At 44.2% G+C, this 19,789-nt stretch overlaps 1 protein-coding gene across 2 annotated transcripts in view; it reads right to left on the reverse strand.

Annotated features, from left to right (window-relative positions):
* Nucleotides 1-11,380, reverse strand: part of HDX (highly divergent homeobox) — a 40,486-nt gene extending 29,106 nt beyond the window's left edge. Inside the window, exons 1-4 of one of the 2 annotated variants that reach the window (XM_056491592.1) lie at nucleotides 11,099-11,380; nucleotides 7,955-8,098; nucleotides 3,766-3,912; nucleotides 272-1,321 (exon numbers count right to left, since the gene is read on the reverse strand). In XM_056491592.1, the coding sequence (XP_056347567.1) occupies nucleotides 272-1,321; nucleotides 3,766-3,912 (1,197 nt within the window). In that variant the 5' untranslated portion in view covers nucleotides 7,955-8,098; nucleotides 11,099-11,380. The remainder of the gene's footprint in view (nucleotides 1-271; nucleotides 1,322-3,765; nucleotides 3,913-7,954; nucleotides 8,099-11,098) is intronic. The other variant, XM_056491593.1, reaches the window with a different exon arrangement.
* Between the last annotated feature and the right edge of the window lie 8,409 nt (nucleotides 11,381-19,789).

The following is a 19,789-nucleotide window of genomic DNA, read 5'->3' on the forward strand; positions in this document are numbered from 1 at the left end:
GCCTCCTGCAGCCAAAATTGATCCATGGAATCCATGAAATCCTCACTGATCTCCAGTACATGCTACCAGGGTTGGATGGGCAGAAGTGTTACCACACTGCAGTGCTGCCTGCACTGGGTTTGAGTAGGAATTATCTCCACTGGAAGGCACCAAAGGAGCACGGCCTGCAGAAAGGTGAACCCACTTAACAGCTACCAACTCTGAAAGGAAACAGCATTTATCTACAGCCTCAGCTTTGAGGTCTGAATACAGAGATAAACTGATGGATTACCTGGTAATTATTTTGGTTTTGTGACAGCCTCAGTTGACTTGAAGATGTAAAATGAGGAGAAAAGGTACTTCTGGCAGCGCTGTGGGTGCTATAAATGGTGCTGGGTGCTGTGTGCAATGCGGTCCGTGCAGGCAGCTGGAACTCTCTGCCGTGGTACAGGAGGCTGTCGGGCACGTCCCTGGCACTGCCCAGCTGCGCCCCGCAGCCCCCGCCGCGGCCCTGGGCGCCGCCGCCCTCACCGAAGCGGGAGCAGCTCTGCACCTGCGCCCCCATGGAGGCCAGCTCCTCCTCACGGGCGTACTCGTCCTCCACGTCGCCCGTCTCCATGGCGATGGACAGGCAGCCGCCCTCGGGGGCGGGTTTGTGCAGGCGCTGCGGCGGCTCGGTGAGGGCCAGCGAGAACACCTCGCGGATCTCCAGGTTCTGGCCGCCGCACGCCGGCTCCCGGGGCTGGGCCCGCGGCCCGGGGGGCGCCTGCGCCGCCGGCTCGGCTTTGTGCAGGCGCTGGCAGCCCAGCGGCTCGGCCTTGCAGGGCCTGTGGCAGATCATGGGCTTCTGAGGTAACACCAGCTCCGCCGTCTGCACCGAGGAGCCTTTCTTCGTGTGACTGTAGATGGAGTTGGCAGAATTGAGCACGCTGGTTTGCCTGGACAGGATGATGGTCTTTTCCCCCACTAAGAGGGAGGCGTTCTTACAGTGGGGTACTTGCCGTCCCAGAGGGATGTGCTGCTGCTGGAAGTCCGCGTCGCTCTTGCCCGGCAGCCACGGGATGGAGGTTTTGTGCAGCTCTGCCATGGAGGCGTTCATGTGCTTGGCGGCTCCCAGCCGGCCCGAGGAGCTGCCAGGGCTGTAGATACCAGTCACTATCACGTCGTTGTTAGAAGAGGTCCAAGAGGATTGCTGGCTTTGGGATCGAGCAATGTTCACCACGTTTCTCACTGCTGCTTCGGGGGGCATGGAGGGAGTGGCAGGGGCAGTCCCTGGGGGGGTGCCCCCAGACTCCACGGCGCTCTTGCTGCTCATCTTCCGCCGCTTGTTGCCAACCCACGTCTGCAAACCACGACAGCAACGACAACAAACACAAAACGAGGCGTCAAGGAGGCAGCAAAAAATTAGCAATTCCATTTTTAAGCAGATCTGATGACATGTTAAGTGTTCGAGTTGAGATCTAAGTTTACAAATATGTAAATCATGTAGTGATTATGCAGTGCACATGACAGGGTGGAAATATAGGACTGAACAATACAGGGTAGAAATCCAGGCCTCTCCTCCTTGGGATCCACAACTCATACACAACCCCAGCCTCAATTCCAAAGCCCCAGCTTCTCAAAAACCCTGGGACTCTTCCTTGGGATCCACAACTCATACACAGCACAACCCCAGCCTCAATTCCAAAGCCCCAGCTTCTCAAAAATCCTGGGACTCTTCCTTGGGATCCACAACTCATACACAGCACAACCCCAGCCTCAATTCCAAAGCCCCAACTGCTCAAAATTCCTGGGACTCTTCCTTGGGATCCACAACTCATACACAGCACAACCCCAGCCTCAATTCCAAAGCCCCAGCTTCTCAAAAACCCTGGGACTCTTCCTTGGGATCCACAACTCATACACAGCACAACCCCAGCCTCAATTCCAAAGCCCCAGCTTCTCAAAAATCCTGGGACTCTTCCTTGGGATCCACAACTCATACACAGCACAACCCCAGCCTCAATTCCAAAGCCCCAACTGCTCAAAATTCCTGGGACTCTTCCTTGGGATCCACAACTCATACACAGCACAACCCCAGCCTCAATTCCAAAGCCCCAGCTTCTCAAAAACCCTGGGACTCTTCCTTGGGATCCACAACTCATACACAGCACAACCCCAGCCTCAATTCCAAAGCCCCAACTGCTCAAAATTCCTGAGACTCTCATGCCTCTCTCAAAATTTATTTCATTGACACCACTCTGAATAATTTCATAGAGGGAAACAAAACATCCCTGCCATCCACAGTTCCACTCTACTATTTTTTTTTGTCAAATTTTACAAAATGTCCAATTTGAGGCACAGTTTGTAACATGCAGTAAAATGTCAGTTAATGGTTAGCTTTGCCTCTGCTGAGGGTCCCATTCTCCTGATCAATTGTATTTAGGGAATTCATCTGCCTATTATAATCCTATCCGCAAATGCCAGCTGCAACTCAAGTATCATTCTGCAAAGAACTAATCACTGACCAAGAGTTTTATAGGAAAAAAAAAAGAGAAAAGGAAAAAAGGGGGCATTAGGAGAAGCAGAAATGAGGGGTGTAAGGAAGAGAAAGGTAAGACCATGGTAAAATACAACAAATGCAGGACAAACACTGGATCTGTTTCCATTGCATTTCCTAAGTAAGAAGAGGTGCTGCAAAACAGGGCTGAGAAAGGGAAGAAAACAGAAGGAATGATACTTGATTGCAGGAAGGGAAATGGAGAAGGAAAGGGAACATGAAGATGGAGAGAAGTGCAAGGAAAGGGGAGCTGGGCTGCCTCCTCTAGGACATTCAATCAGCACAAAAATAGCAAACCAGCCCTGGCTGCAGCATCAGCATCCAGACTCCTGTTACAACTGCCTGTCTGCCCCAGGAGCCTGAATCCCTGGCTGACTTTCACAGCTTCTACCACCTCCAGCTGAGAAAGTAACTTTTAACGTTTCCAGAGTGTTCTGAGGGAGGGGAATCCAGGTAAGAACTTGTGAGCTGGGTTGTTATTGTCAATGTGCCATGTTAAAGCAATTAAAAACCAACCTAGCTGGTCCCACTTGCTCCTCCTCATGCCCAGTGTCACTGCAGCTCCTGGGAGCTCCATTACCCTTTGTTATTTTTCCATCTAATGCCTCAGGATTTCTATTTCTGCTCTCGGACAACAGCCATTTTGTTGTCTAGTGTTTCACAAAGGGATTATTATTTCCCTTCCTGTGGAATTCACAGACTCTGAAGAGCTCCTGTTAGCACTGGGACATTCTTGTTTTTCAGGAAAAGAAGGTCCTCACTGTAAATAACCACAAGGGACCACAATATTTATGATTGTGATGTGGAATACAAGTGTGACAAGAGTGCATCAAAAGAAATAGTTTCACAATTGTTTTCCCTAAATATATGGATTTATAGAAACTTATTTAGCTTAAAAATAGTTTCTTGATAACGTGACCTTGCCTTGATACAATACATTATACAAAGTTTCTATAGGGCAAGCCAACTTATAATTTTATGAATAATAACTTTAAAAATCCCAACAAAGGACAAAGAACAAAAATCTCTCCTTCTGCAACCCAGGCCCCTGCTAAATTCAACAGTCATGTGAAGATATTTCAGTAAAAACAAACTCTAAATAGGCTCACTGGGTGAAAATGAACGTCACACACACACTGAAGTCTGATTTAAGACAAGGATAAAATTAGAGACTCCAGACCTCTCTATATGTTATGTAAAGTAATGAATGTGTGTGCTTAACAAAGTTGGAAGGCCTCAGTACTTACCCTGACCACGCTGAAATCCAGTTTAGTTTCTTGTGCACACTGTAAAATGAGCTGAAAGCAGTTTTTACTTTGATTTGTCATTCCATTTTCATAGTAACGCTGTAATATCCTTTGCTGTTCTACAGTAAATACAGAACGCAGATTCATCTGGAAGGAAAAGGAGAAAAGCTGGAACACTTGCAGGAGGCACAGCTCTCATTTGTGTCTATGATAACACTGAGGATTGACATGTTTCCTCTACAGAATCCTTTACCAACACTCTTCCTGACTTTCCAAGAAAGCCTCTTGCAATCAGCATTGTGACAGACTCAAGATGAACAGGTGAACTGGATGTTTGGAACAACAGTGACTGCTTTTCAGAAATAAATAAATATTCAATGATATTCCTAAATCCATGAGGCTCTAGTTTGAAAGAAAAGGTTTCTCCCTTAAAAAAATAAACTAAATAAAGGCATTAGGCAGAACAGAGAAACATCAGCTCCAACATCAGCAGATCTGTTTCCCATCCCTTTTAAGAAAAAAACAGACACAACACAATAAAATAAAGGTGACTGTTTGACACCAGTGAAGTTTCCTCTGTCTCCAACTTCAGCAATTCCTGCACTCCACAAGAGCTGGTCCTTCTGCTGTGTCAGTACTGGCACTTCCAGCTGCAAACTCACAAGGATCAAAGACCACTCTGGGGGAAAACTCCCAAAGGAATGGCTTTGGGCAGCCCTGGTGCTGCCCACCCAGTTTACAGAGAAGGTGTTAGCACTGAAACACATCATCACAGGATGATTATGTGCAGGTGCTTTTATTGAAGAGCTCTGGGATCAGGGGTACAAACCCAAATCTGACTCCCACATGGATTCAGGATGGACATGTTTTTATACCCTTTCTGTTACATATCTATATATTAATTATTAAACCCATATTGTTCTATTGTATACATTGATCTTATCCAAGCATGAATTCCTGTAATTTTCATCAGGACCCCCAAACATCCTTTCTCATGATTCTTGTTATGAATACATCGTTTCTCATGATTCTTATTACAATTAAACAATAATTTAATTCAATTACCAAACAATCATTACATTTAACAATCATATCATTTATCATATGATGATTCACATGATCTAATAAAGACAAAGCTCAACATTTGTTCCCAGGGCCTAGTTCCCTTTCCCAGGCCTACCAGACCCAACCTTTCTTTCCACCCACTGAATCTATTGTGTACAATTCCCAGGATTTTAGAAACATTTTAACCCTACACTATCAGAGGGACACCCATGTCCCAGGCTGAGAAAGGTTCTGCTGCTATGACACCCCCTGAAGGCTGGAAATCTGCACTTTTAAGAACATGTAAGGGCTGTTTTCCTGGGATGCAACCAATGACCTTGGGATGTGTTCCTGCTCCTTAGCTTTGTCCTAAGTGGTGCTCAGGAACCCAACCAGCAGCAACTCCTCAGGTCAGTTCCCAGCACTGGGTCCCCCTGAGTTTCACTATGAGGACACAGGAGGAGGTGGCCTGGACAAGGCAGCAATTTGATGAACATATTAAACCAGACTTTGCTTTGTTATGTGTGAAAATTCATGCCCTGGCTTGGAAAAGCAAACATTATTGCCAATATTATCAATATTACCAAGCCCACACCAGAGTCCTAATGGCAAACTGGAGCTTGATGCTCTTGTTACACAATCTACACAGCAAAGAATGTAATCCTCTGGGTAGGTATCAGAAAGGAAGAGCCCCATCATCACAGATTTCCAAGACAAGGCCTTTTTTTGTCTCAGAGAGGAGGCCACCAGCTGAGACAATGCAAGTGCCAGCCAGGAACAACCTGCATCCTACTTGGTGCCTTGGGAAGCAAAAACATCACCAGCCACAAGTTATTTTAATGCAGCACATGCATCACAATAATTCAGAATGAACAAAAGGAGAAGAAACCTGCCATCATCCAGTAGGAAAATAGAGGGGATGAGGGAACCCTTTGTAGCCAAGCATTTTTGAAAATTCTGAATGGATCTACCTAATCTTTGCACAAGAGCTGCTTCTAATACAGAGCAAATAAAATTATTAAAAGCATAAGCAGAAATCCAACTGCTTTCACTTTACTCTTCAAGATGGTTATACTATGTAATGGTAATGGATGTTAAGAGTTCAAGAGGCCTGTATAAAGAAAGAGATTGATATTTAGAATTTGGAGTAAAATGTTTGTAGGCCAGAGCTTTGATTTCAGAGTTTACTTTCCTCTCTGTGTCAACAGGCAATAGAAAAATCAGTGATTACCAATTTGCAAAATTACTGTTTCTTTGAAGTAACAGATAAAATAGAAGATGATTTTTCAATCACATTTTACCTCTGTTCTCAACCCTTAGTCACCCTCTCAATCCAGTGCATTATTAAATGCAGCACCAGCTGCATTACAAGGCAGGTTTGCCCAAGTTCTGCCTCCTCCAGAACATTAATTCAGTCACAGCCAGAGCTGGGCAAAGAGACTCTTGCTCTGAATAATCTACTCCTTAAAGAAATTTATAGCAAGCAACAGAGGAGACAATTATTAGTCCATTAAGAAATCAATAAAGTTCATAATAATCTACTTTCTCATGTTGAGAACTGCCTTCAGATCTCCCCTGTGGATACACAGTGACGAGGCCACCGAATTATTTACGTCACTTTGAGAGAACACAGAAAAGTTAATTTTGTGATTCTTTTTCCTCCTGCACGATTGGCAGGACCCAGCTTCCACTGCTGTCTACTCCCCTTTCAGTACCAGTGCTCCTGTTTTAGTTAGTGGAAATCAGTTCCCACAAATGACCTCATCAGAAATAGTTCTGAGACTTCCATCTTTCCAGACCCAGCTGAAGTCATCCCAAAGCTCCAGTGCCTCCATGCACAGGCACATCACCTCATGCTCTCCAAACAGTTCACCAACTGCAGTGAAGACTCTTCCAATGGCAAGATAAATTTCTAAAGCCAGACCTGATGACCTGCGACGGAAGACCTGTGTCAGGTCCTTGACACATTTTTTAATTATGTGGTTTTCTGTATCCAAGGTCACTTCTGTGTTAAAATACTTTCATTGTTGCTTTTGACATCTGTAATTTAGATAAAGACAGGGTGGAGCATTTTGTTTAAATCACTTGAACTCCAGATAAACCCTTGAGTATTGCATGACAAGCTTGGCCCAGCTAAGCTCAGGAGAGGTCATGCTCTGCTTTAATAACTCATTTTTGCAGTGGGTTTTATCACTTGTGAACTACACCTGCCAACCAAAGTCCTGGTAAGATTCCTCGGAAGCCTCTCCTTGAATCCAGTAAAGCAGAGCTCAAAGGCTCCCTGCAGAGACCATTACAAACTGATTTAAATAAACAGACTACAGGATCCTCCAGCCATAGTTATGAACTGAGTCATAACTGCAGGTTACATTCCAACATCTAAACCTTCAAATAAGTAGGTGAGATTTATTAAAGTTTTTGTGTCTTGGATATACCAAATCCTCAGTCAACACACAGTTGTGTATCATTTTCCACCAATTTCACAGCAGTGTGAAGGACTCCTGGCAATATTCTGCCTCTGGCAGGTTCAAAGCTCTCTGATGTCATCCCTAAAGTGCAGATAGAAATCAGTTTGCTATCAGCAGCTCTTCAGTGCTGGTTCCGAATATCTGAAGCAGTACCCTGTGTTGAATAAACCAATGGATAGATGTTTGGGAGCTCCCCTAGAAAACCACAGAGTCCAGAGCCATCCCATTAATCCAGGAACAGCTGCCTCTGCATATCCCACCTGCACAGTGAGCTTCTGCTCACTTCCATGCCTGTCACACCTGGGAATTTACCTACACTGAGTATTCAAACAGCTGACATAACATAGTGTTACTGTCTCTGAGACAAATTAACACAGGATATGTTCATCAAAGGATTATGCTGATTACTTTTTTGGGAAGTATTATATGTTCAGCATCAGTTTTCATAATTAGAACAAGATATGAACTCTACATTTTCTTTAACACAGGAAGTAACTTGCAAAGTGCTAAAATTACTGAATATTGAAGTAGCCACATCAGTATGAAGGGAATGAGCAGGTCACACACTATCATCACAGACTATTATTCAAAACAACCTCAGTAACTTCCAAGGAAATAAACTCTTTTGCCCAATCTGTGCACCTACAGAGCACTCCAGTCTCTTCAGGATTTCTCACCTTTGTCTTGAACCTCAGATTCCAAGTCAGAAATCCACATGGATTTTTATCATAATTTCATTTTGATCTTGACTTGCCAAGCTCAGCAAACATGCATGTGAGCTTTTGGGAAGCTGGGTCCAGCTGCTTGGCAACACACTGGCACTGAAAAGACAGTTTGTTACAGGAAAGAACTCTGTGAAATTTAACAAAAATCAGGTAAAGCATTATGCAAACAAATTCCATGAATGTAAGTTGAATTTTCACTTTAATAAAAGACAGAGGTGGCAAAACTATATTTAAGGATTCAACATCTGCCTGCTCTAATAAAATAAGGCAGCCTTGGCCAAGTGTGTTGGTGTCTCTGACCTGCAGAAGCCAGGTCATTCCTTTTTAGCAACTAATGGAAACAATGTCAAGAAGTGCCACAAAAGAAAGAACAACTATAAGGAAATGGGAAAATAATGTAACCAAATAATTCAGGAGTTACAGAGCTGTTCTGCAATTATTTAAGAGATCTGGGGGGGAAAATAAAAAAAAAAAAAGGAGCAGCTCATGAAGGAAAAATAATTTCTGCCTACAATGTACAGCAATATGATCTTAATCTCCAAAAGTTCTTAAATGTTTGGATTGCTGAATCAATTAAACATTTACAAGGTAAATCTTTATACTAATAATAATTAATTTGAAAAATGGGGCACAAACCCATAATTACAGTTACTTCAAACAGCAATAGAAACTAGTCTTGGATGTCAAATAAATAATAAATAAATCAATTAACTAAAGAGTACAAGCCACCAGGAAGTAAGTATAAAAATGTTTATGGTATAACTAAAAGTAAAACTGTCAGGGATTAACACAAGGTGATAAAAGGAAACAACTGGTTTCTGACAGTTTTCTTTTTTAACTTCAGCTCCAAAAAGGTATTTGCCTAGAAAAAAGTCACTTTACAAAGACTATTTCTGTTTCAGTCTCTCCATCTGTAAGAGGTACAACAAGAAAATCAGCACACTCCCAATTTATCTTTTTTTTTTGTTCCCTCCACAGATCTCCAGTGGCAAAAAATAACAAGTCTCAGTGCCAATATAAATCTGAGACAAAACTGGAACCATGGTAAGAAAACTACTATAGACATAAATAAAACAAGACTGCAGTAGTGACACTGCTCCTCCAGCTTTAGAAACTTGAACTGAAGTAATTTCATTCACTTTCCACAGCTGCCAAAAACTCACTATTTTTTGCACATCCCAAATGGAAAGAAAACAATCAACCAACCAACCCCCCAACTCACACACTCTGTGGAGATACTGGGCACACATCAAGCAACAACCTTTAATAATCTGAATTTGTAGGTTGGTGCCTCTTTCCTACACAGGCCAAACCAGTTACAACCACCTGTTCCAAGTGCAGTAGATGAAGCTGATGCTTGGCTGAGTGTAATGTACAGACCAGCTTGTAAAACTACTTTTAAATATCCATGACTCGCAGCATAATTGCTTCCCTCTCCTCTAAGTACAACGTTTGCAGGATTGTGTTACAGACCTACCTATAAAATGCAGCCCTTTATTAGGGACAAATTAAGACAGCCCTCAGTAACCTAATAACATAATAACCCATGACCACAACTGCAGGTTTGTGCATCCCATCCTGTTTTATTGATGTAAATGAGACTCCTGGCTGCAGCCAGATTAGCCACGTGTTTTAAATAAAGCACGTACGTGTTTTGTAAGAGCTATGTCAGAAAAAAGGGAAGAAACGTGAAAAAGTATTACTCTGAACATGTGAGCTGCTTCAGGACTCTGGCTGGGAGGACACAGCACTACTGTAGGTGAATTATGTGATATTATCAGTACAATGAGAAACCCCAGGCTAAGAGAGCAGGGGACACAGCCGGGCAGACGAGTGCCACAAGCACACAGGGACGAGACCTCCAGGACAGCACAGCCAAGGACACGTCCTGCTCCTCATCCTCAAACACCTGGGGGATAAAAGTGTGGCAGCACAAGGCTCCCTGTCCAACCTGGCCAGGCCGACACCATGGGATCACAGAAGGGTTTGGGTTGGAAGGGACCTTAAATTTTATTAAAGTTCTTCCAGACTCCTGCTAAGACAGGCACACTGAGGCACTGGGGGAACCGGGGCATTAAGGACTGAGGCAACCTGTGACATAAGTGGACACAATTTTAAGCTTTGCCAAGGTAGATTTAGGTTGCACATTAGGAAGAAATTCTTCTTTGAATGGTTGGTAAGACTTTGGAAGGGGCTGCCCAGGGAGGTTCTGGAGTCCCAGGAAGGCCTGGACGTGGCACTCAGTGCTCTGGGCTGGTGACAAGGTGGGCATCGGGCACAGCTTGGACTCGGTGATCTCAGGAACCTTCCCAGCCTGAGGGATCGTGGGATTCTGTGACTGAGGCACGGGGAATGAGGATATCAGCAGTGACAGGACATGTGCCAGGGGAGGTTTAGGACCGGCACTATAAACAATTTCTCCACAGGAAGGGGGCTCAGACACGGGAAGGGCCTGCCCAGAGAGGTGGCAGAGTCTCCATCCCTAATGTGTTTAAGGCAAGGCTGCTGGTGGCACCGAGCGCCGTGGTTCAGCGGAGGGGGCGGTGTTCGGTGGTGGGCTGTGCCGGGGATCCCGGCTGTTTCCCAGGCTCTGTGCCCGCGATGTTTCTGTGCCCGTGATGTTTCTATGATAATTCTGCGCCCGTGACCGAGGCACCCGCGGCTGAGGGGCCGCTGCCGGGCCCGGCGCGCACGCGCAGAGCGGCCCCGGCGGGCGCAGGCGCGCGGGTGTTTCCCGCCCCCACCGGCGCGCGCGGAGCGGCTGCGCGCGCACGCGCAGTTCCCCCGACGGCTCCCGGCGCGCGCCCGGCGCTGCCCCCCCCCCCCCCCCCCCCCATCGGGGCCGCGCCGGGGGGGGGGCGGGAGGCGCAGCAGCGCCTGCGCGCGCCGGGCGCGTCCGCGCGCGCGAGCCCGCGTGGGCCTCCCCCCACCCCCACAGCCGGGCCCGGGGGGGGCATCGCCGGCATCATCATCACCATCATCACCATCATCACCACCATCATCACCATCTTCCTCCTCCTCCCCTCCGCCGCGCCCCTCCCGCCCGGGGCCCCTCCGCGCTCCGCACCCGGCGGGGGGCGGCTCCCCCGCGCTTACCGTGCAGCGCGGGGCCGGCGCGGGGGGCTCCGGGCTCGGCCGGGCTCGGCTGGGTCGGTCCCGGCGTCACACAATGAAATCAGCGGCCCCGATCATTAATTCTCATCATGATCGTGACGTGCGCGCAGACAGCGGCCAATGGCGCGCTGCGATCAGCGCGGCCCGGACGGCGCCCGCCCCCGCCGCCCGCCGGGGGGGCGCGCACGGGAGCGCGGGCACCGCGGGGACGGGGCGGCCGCGGCCGGAGCCCCGCGCCGCCCCCGCAGCCGGGCCCGCCGCATCGCCGCGACTGCTGCTGCCAAACCGTCCTCAGATTGCGGGGAGAGGGGGAACGAGTCTGCAGTCCGTGTGCATGTGTCCAGGAGGGTGGTGCCGGGCTCTGCCCGCGGCAGGACGAGAGCCGTGCCCATAAACTACAACACAACAAGTTCCATCTTGAGGAAGAACTTCTTTCCATGAGGGTGGCAGAGCCCTGGGCGGGTGTGGAGTGTCCCTTTCTGGAGACACACCTTCCTGTGTCACCTGCTCCAGGTGCCTCGGGCTGGGTGATCTCCCCTTCCCACCGCAGCCATGCGGTGATCCTGTGCTGCCATCCCTGGAGTGTGCTCACAAGGAGCCAGTGAAACCCAAAAAGGCTCATGAAACTTCATTTGCATCAGTATTATGGCACTCAAGAAATAAACCTTTCGTTTATTTATATGTATTTATTTCTGGGAAGGGAGCAAATGCTGCTGTTTCCAGGTGGGCAGAGCAGGGCAGGTACCCCATGGGGCCAAGGTGTGATGCACAAACCACACACACAAACACTCTCTGTGTCCTTCAGGATCCAGGTACAGCCTCAGTGCCAGCCCCTTTCCAAAAAAAAACCTCCTCAGCACAGGAGCAGGAAGGACACTGCTGACCCACACTGATGGACTGTGTGGTAGAAGTCATTTAAAATCACTGTTTGTTAGCTTGGCTGTAGGAGCACTGAGAAATCAGAATCAGATTTGAGACCTGTGCTCATTACAAAGTCTCCAGACAGGCCATATTCTACTCCAGATAGTTTCCTCTGAAAGTCACCATGTTAAAATATTAAACAGGCAATTAATTTTGTGCGATGCTTTAATCAGAAATACCAATAAATATTTCTGCAGGGCTCAAGTAAAAATCGCTGCTGGTTCTCTCTGGGCAGGGAGGAGAAAAGCAGACAGTGTTGATGTTTATTTTGAAATTGCAAGAAGTTGTTTACATTGTTTAAAAATTTTAACACTGACTTCTGAGCTAGTGGTGGCATCCCTTTGGGGAGCTGGGAACAGATGTTTTTTTACTGTCCTTTCCATCTGAGAGCATTCTATAATTCTATGGTGTAGTAAACATCCTGAGTTTAGTAACAGGATTTTAAGGATAGCCCATATATTTAAACCCTGAATCTTCTGTTGTGCTGCTTTGTCTCCTGGCTATGTTCCTTCCCTCTGTGTGCCATCAACACTTGCCCTGTAAAAATTAAATACAGCAACCACAAAACCTTTGCAGCTCCACTTTTATAGAAAATAATTGGTTTGGAATTAGTTATGGAACGATTCCTGAGAAACTTGGTACATTTTCTTCTCAAGTTATCTGTGGCTTGGGAAACAAAAATAGTGAGACAGTCTTTCTGAAATCCCTTGAAAAATACAGTGGTATTTGATAAAATGCAGCTTATTAAACTCCTTTAAAATGGTGGATAATAGAAAGCAATATTTCAAGGGCTCTAATTTGACTAACAATGGGCTCACAGGTGCTTTTTCTACAGTTTTCATCAAAAAACTCATAGAATCATTTTGAAAGGAGACATGAGATGTGTATTTAAGTTGTCAAAGAAACCAGTTTGCAGACTTTCAGCCCCAAAAAGAGATTTACTGATCACAGTAATGTTCTTTACAATACAGAAGAGGAGGCTGAACGTGCAGGTTAACAAAGCTGCTCCAGAAAGAATCTCATGTTATTTATTTCCCTGCCTGATCATGCCTCTCAAGGAGCCAAACCACGAGGAAAACAAGTGTGGCAGGATGAAATAAACCAAATATTCTTCTCCTGCCACCATATCCAAATGTTTCCTGCTTCATTTGTGACAGATTTAAATTAACAGGGGCTGGCAGATTGGTCTGGTGGTTTAAACAGTAGCCTGGGACATGAAAGGAGTCCTTCCATGAGGGAATTAGCATCAAAGTGCTGCAGCTCCTCTGCAGGAGCTCATTAAACTGATTAGCCCAGCTCACCATTAGTGATTTACCCCGGTGTGGTTCTAGGGGCAGGGAGAGCATCAGGGCCAGGGCTGGGTGTGGGTATTTCCTGGCACAGCTGGGAACATCTGCACTGCTCCCTCGTGTGACAGGGAGCAGAGCCCACACTCAGGAACCCAGCCAGGAACCACAGATGTTCCAAGACCTTTCCTTTTTCCAGCAGCTCGTAGATACTCAGACTTGTAGCAGATCATGCAGGTAAGAGAAGTTTCTTAAAATTCCTAGACAAGGACTTGAGATATGGTGTGTGACCAAAGCCTGACCAGCTCTGGTCACACAGTTTAGAGCAATGGCTGCTATTTCCATTTCTTTGGCTTTTTGTGGAGTCTAGAAAACACTGAGGAAAGCACAGGGGCAAACCCACCCACTCCACAGAGCCCTTTCCCAGCACAGCTTTACTCACTTCAGGATGCTGTTATTTAGGTAATGTTTAAAGCTCTAAGCCAGATCTCATAAAGTGAGTGACCTTTCAAGAAGGAGTGAAAAGAGTGTGGAAAAGAGCCCATTTTCACCTGGAATTTTTGTATTTGTAATTCCCCATCCCATCGAGCAATTTGGCTCTGACACTGCTCCAAATTAAATTGTGGGGCTGCATTGCATCAGCCAAAAAGGGACCTGGATTGAATCTGTCCCCTTGTCCCCAAAGAGCCCAACCTGAGCTTGGGAAGATGTGTGGGGAACCCAGTGTTGAAGAGCCTGGAGTTAATCTGCTGCTTGACCATCCTCCCTTTGGGAACTTCTTGCTATCATTCATCCTGAATCTTTGGGAAGTTCAACTCTGATAAGAGATTTATTAAACTTCAGGTTCAAGAGTGGCCACAGGAAAACCCCTCTGGTCCTTTTATTTTGTTGGAAAAGTGTATCAGCAGTTTGTCCCCTCAGTTTCACTCCAAGAATGTGTCTGACCATTCCAAAAACCCTGCTAAAGCCAAGATATGTAACATTTACTGCTTCATGTCTCTACAAGGCTCCTTATTCTGCCACCAAGGAAAATTTTACTTGATTTATTCTTGTGAAATCCGAGTTGTTTCCACCAAAATATGTGTGTCCTTCTTTTCCTATCAATGCCATTGGATTTGCAGAGGTAAAAGTTCTTGGTTTAGGTTCCTGCTCTTTCCCAGGTTTTCTGCTCAATGAACACCCAAAATGACAAAAGCAATGTTCATTTTACAGAAATATTATACAGACACACTAAACCTTGGGAGCACAAGGGTGTGATTAAAGATCTGCTAAATCAGGAGGTTCTGTGCAAAGTGGTGATGGAGAAAGGATTACAGAGTGTAAACCTCAGGAAAAATGTTAATATGGAAAATTCCATGTGGCACATTTCCTGCATCTAAAAGCCCAGCCAGAATTAGTGGTCTTACAAGATTTATAAATTTTCTGTCTTTGAACTTGGTTTTGCCATATTAATTAAAATTACTTGTTAATCCTCACCCAGTGCATAAACAAAGCTCCCATAAACTGAATTTGTAAATATGTCCTTTGTGCTGGTATGGAAAAAACAGCTGGTGCTTATGGGGAAAAAAATAGAAAAAAGTCTGGCTGGGTAGATATTTTAAGGATTTGTTCCACTTTTTTACTTATTGGAATATTTTTAAAAACATCAGGGATGCTGTTTCCTTTCATTTTTATTGCTTTTGATAATTTTTCATACACTAAGCAGGGAAAATTATGAACTTGAGGAACATATAAAAATGCAAGGCACCAATTTTTAAAAAGAGGGAGATAATTATTGTATATTTATTTTTTACTCAGTAGTATTTCTAGCATAGAGAATTTTATAGTACAAATAATAAGTTAAAAATTTTTTTAAATAGAAATGCAAACAAAACCAGACATGAGGAAGCAAAGAACCAGACAGAACCATCATTAAAAAAATCTATACAGCCCCTCCTTTCATCATTTATCTTCCCCCTATAAGCCCAAATTCAATTGGTGAGATGATTCACCTAAAGGTGATGCCCAAGCAATTCTTATTTCCCATGATTTTTTTAAGAAAAGCAGCTAAGAAAATGTTGAGTTGGACTCTTCAAAGACTTTAGTAGTTTAGGCAGCACTTTGCTTCTCTTTGACTTGTATTTCTCCAGAGGTTAAGATGGTTTTTCTGTTTGCTCAGTCTCCCAACATCAAACATTGCTTTGCTTCTTTTCTACCTGTGGGTCTACATTTTATTCCATCTCCATTAAAGCTTGTGCCTATTCCTCATTACCAGGTCTTTATTTTTTCTCCTCTATCTCTTACTGGGCTGAAAGAGTCTGAAAAGTGGTTTTTTTTTTTTTTTCCTTTTAAAAATAGGATAAATGTAGTGGTTGTCCCAAGTCCTTGGAAATAAAAACAACCATCACCCAGCAGTTCCTTCAAGTGTTTCTCCTTGCTTCTGTTACCTTGTTTGGTTTAGTCAAGCTCATTTTTCTTCCCAATCATAGCAAGCCAAAGTAAGGGAAAGAAATTATACAATCAAATATAATGTAAGTTTAGTTCTAAAGGAAACAGTGCCATAAAAGCAGAGAAGAAGACAAAAAACTTTGGAATCAATTTAATAAATAAAATAGCAGCACAAAGCACCTGGTGGTCCTCAATAGCTCCACATTCCTGCTGAAGAAAGGGGAGCATCTGAATGATTCCAAGGAAATCTTTTCACCAGTGGTAAACCACAAGCATTTCCTGAAAGGAAAGCATGGAATTATCAAACAACATTAACCCCACTGTGAGCCCTTTGGGTCTTGCTGAAAGCATAACCTCCCAAAAGTACAAGATCAGCTAAAAATGCCAGGTCTGGCAGTGCCAGATTTCAGCAAGGAGGGAAATCCATGAGACAATTCCCTGCTTGGCTGATTCATCCATCAATTTGCAGGTGGGATTTCAAGAGAAGGCAGAGACCAGGGGGAAGTGTCCTCCTTGAGGAGGAGCCACTGGCTTTTTTAGATGAAATATCCTAGTTTGTTCAGTCCCACAGCACCACTTTTATTTTGCAACAAGTCTTTGTAAGTTTAGATCTTATCACAGACTGCTATCATTCATTACAGAACCATCCTGTGAAGAAATATGTTTACAAAGTAATCTTCCATCTTTGTCTTTGAGATAACAATAAAATTGAAGTATCAATGGTTTGATGCCAAATATTTCCCCCTTTATTGCAACCTTGTTTTCTTTCATCTACAGAGGTATTTGTTTAAATGCAAATTATTTCTTTCATGAAAGAAGACAGCTTTTGTATGAATCACTATTTGTTTAAATAATTTCCTTAAATGAAGTCTTACTCGTGGTAGCACTGCATTATTGTCTCCAACCTGTTTTACTTCCCCTCCATTTCATCTTGTTTAACCTCAGCCCAGATAAAATGGAGTGATGTGACATTAAAATAAAGTTTTTGTAAGAGGGGGGAAGGTTATTTCCCAATCCCTGGTGATGTAGTTTGTACTTTTGGGTGCCTGATGGAGGCTTCTTCAGGAACAACCATATCCAGGAAATGCCTTTAATCTCCTTTGAGGTGAGACAAAATGCCCAGTCTGGTTCAGGTGCAGTCACTGTCACCCAGCTGTCCCCATGGCAGAGCTCTGGGTGAGGCACTTAGAGCAGCATTTGGGGCACAAATGGGGTTTTCTCCTTTTAAATGCAAGATAAGAGCACAGGAACTTGACCCCTTGAATCATATCAAAAGCCTTTTTAGTCCTGGCTGACTTTTTGGTGGGTGTTTTGTGTTAGAGCACAGGAGTAACTCCCACACAGAGTGATCCCCACAGCTGGAATTCCAGCAGTCACTATTTAAAATTATAAAAATGCTGCATTTATCATGTTCTAGTGCACCAAGGATGGGCTGTGGGATTGGAGTTTCCTGACAGTATCAAAGTGTTGCTGACCAAGGAATTTCCAGTTATGAAACCTTAATTAATATTACTCCTCAGCATTCATCACTATCAATACCTGGCTTTGATCTCTGTATTTTCCAATGAAAAAATATGTATTTAATAAATTTAATTATAAAATAGTATTAATACATTTTACACTGACATGGACATTTTGCTTCTGACATACTCATTCATTCTCTTGTCCTTCTGAGGTTTTTCTTTTCCCAACCCCATAGTCCCTTCCAGAACCCTTCCCAGCCCCCCTGGGCCACTCCTGGCTCCCTGGAAGCAGCTGCTTCCACTGTGCCTTAACACATCCTATTAAAAAAAAAGCTTTTTGATATAATATGGGGGGGGAAATAGCTGTTAGCAGTGAATTTCAGTAAAACTCCCAGAGCAGAAGCAGCAGCGACCTGTCATGCTATGGAGCTGATGGATTTGCTCAGCAGCCCTAAATCACTGTGTTTATCTCGGATTCCCAGCTAATGAAAGGGTGCAGGGTGCTGCAAGCCACGGAGCTTAAGCTCCATTAACTAATCAATTTCTGACTCTGGGAATTAAAGAAACAGGGAGTGAAGCTGTGGTCACCTGAGCAGTTTCAGGGGAGCGGTGCTCAAAGCAGAATTTCAACAGCAGCAGGAAAACTGGGAGACAAAGGAGATGCCAGATATCACTTTGTTTGCTGAGGGAAAAGAGGGCAGGGAAACAGGGCAATGAACCTCAAGGATGTGCTTTGGAAGTGTGAAACATGGAAAGAAATAAATTTATAATTCTCAGTGGGATGTGGGAGGTCCAGCCCTGATGCTTTCGGCAGGAAAAGGATCTCTATCCTTTGTAAGGCTTCAAAAAGGGGAGGAAAGTGCCTTGGTGCCATTCCCCAGCCCTGGGTGTGTCCCTGAGCTGCTCGGAGCATCTGCAGGCTGGGTGGTGCTCAGGTGTGTCAGGGAGGCTGCAAAAGCAGCAGCAGCCCCTTCCCAGGAGCTGTGCCCTTCAGCCAGGATTAGGGAAGAGTTGAAAGCATCTAAAGCCTGGGAGGATTGAAGAAAAGCAAATAGCCCGACTTCATGGCAGAGTTTATTGCCAGGGATTCCACTTAATCGGGATCTGTGTCAGCTGCCCTGATAGCCCCCCCTGTAAGTCGTTTATATTAGGTAAACATTTGCAAATTAACTTTTTGTATTTTGGGAAAGGAAAAAAAACCAACAGAATACCTTACCAGCAATACTGGTGTATGAACTCTACAGTAACATTTAGACCTTTCAAACTAAATGTCAAGTTCTTCCTATTGAGTCAAATTCTTGCAAATTTAAGCTAATTAACATAACCACTTTCCAAGTCAGAGCAGGCCCTTATGCTGTGCTTAAGGGGTTTAATACATGAATTCTTTCTGATTGCCACAGCCCCACGTCTGTGTCTGTAGGAAGAGAAGGGAAAGTTCTGAGTCCAAAGGGTTTTTTATTCCAGGCAACAAAATTCTTCATGGACTAAATGTGATCATTTTTAATACAGAATGATATTATTTTCCTGAGCCAACTAAGAAATGTGATCTAGCTGAAATTTCTGGGACACAGAAGGGACACAACTGACTGGAAAGGAATATTCAAATAATCATGATTGGCTTTTAATCACAAGAGTGACCTGACATAAAGAATGATGAACTGAATACCAGGAAATGGGAATTTTATTCTGTGTTGCTTTCTAATGCCAATCCTTTCCCTGTCACATCCATGTGAAAGCTCACCTTGATTTTGTATCACTTTCTAGGTGCTGCACTGGCAAAGTGGTGTTTGGAAATTGAGATTCAAATCAAGTCATATTTTAGAGCTATTAACTTGGTACAGCTAAAATTGTACAAAGGGGAATGCTTATATTCAGCATAAAAAATTAATTTGCCTGGGGGAGATTTTAGTGTCCAAGACATACATTTGTGATAAATAGTAGAATTTGAAAATGCTCTTTTCAATATAGAGGGTCACAGTCTGCAAGCAGCAACCCAAAGCTGGAAAGATAGGAGAATGTGAATCACAATTCCTGAAAAGCTTTGATTCTGGTGGCAATTTAACAGCAAAATAATTAACTTTTGTATTGCAGTCTGAATATTAGAATTCCAACCAGGATGATGGTCTACCAGAAAAGTTCATCAGAGATTTATTAACAGACAGTGTATGAATTTTTTACAATAAATTAATGCTTTAAAAATTAATCTCTTTTTAATGTCACTTTTTTCACAGCTAATGATACATATTTTTGCTTAAGTGTGAAAACATGTCACTTGTAATTTTAGGGGAAAATGCTTTCAACAAAGTTTTCAGCCTAAGCTATTTTTAATCCTAACATTTTCTGTGAATAAGTAGAAATAAGAAAATGAATTGTGCTGTGAAAAGCCACTAAAACAGTTTTTCCCCCAGGAGATTATAAATATCTGTATATATGGGCAGAACGTTCAATTAACATGAGAAATGTCCTGCTAAGTTTCATGATGATGTACTGGGAGAGAGCAGCAATACAGCAAAACTGGTGAGCTATACAAAAGGAGAAGGAACTTTCTTAGCAAGATCCATGATTGCAGAAATTAG

Source organism: Oenanthe melanoleuca, chromosome 4A, assembly GCF_029582105.1.
Source record: "Oenanthe melanoleuca isolate GR-GAL-2019-014 chromosome 4A, OMel1.0, whole genome shotgun sequence".
Classification (NCBI taxonomy): Eukaryota; Metazoa; Chordata; class Aves; order Passeriformes; family Muscicapidae; genus Oenanthe; species Oenanthe melanoleuca.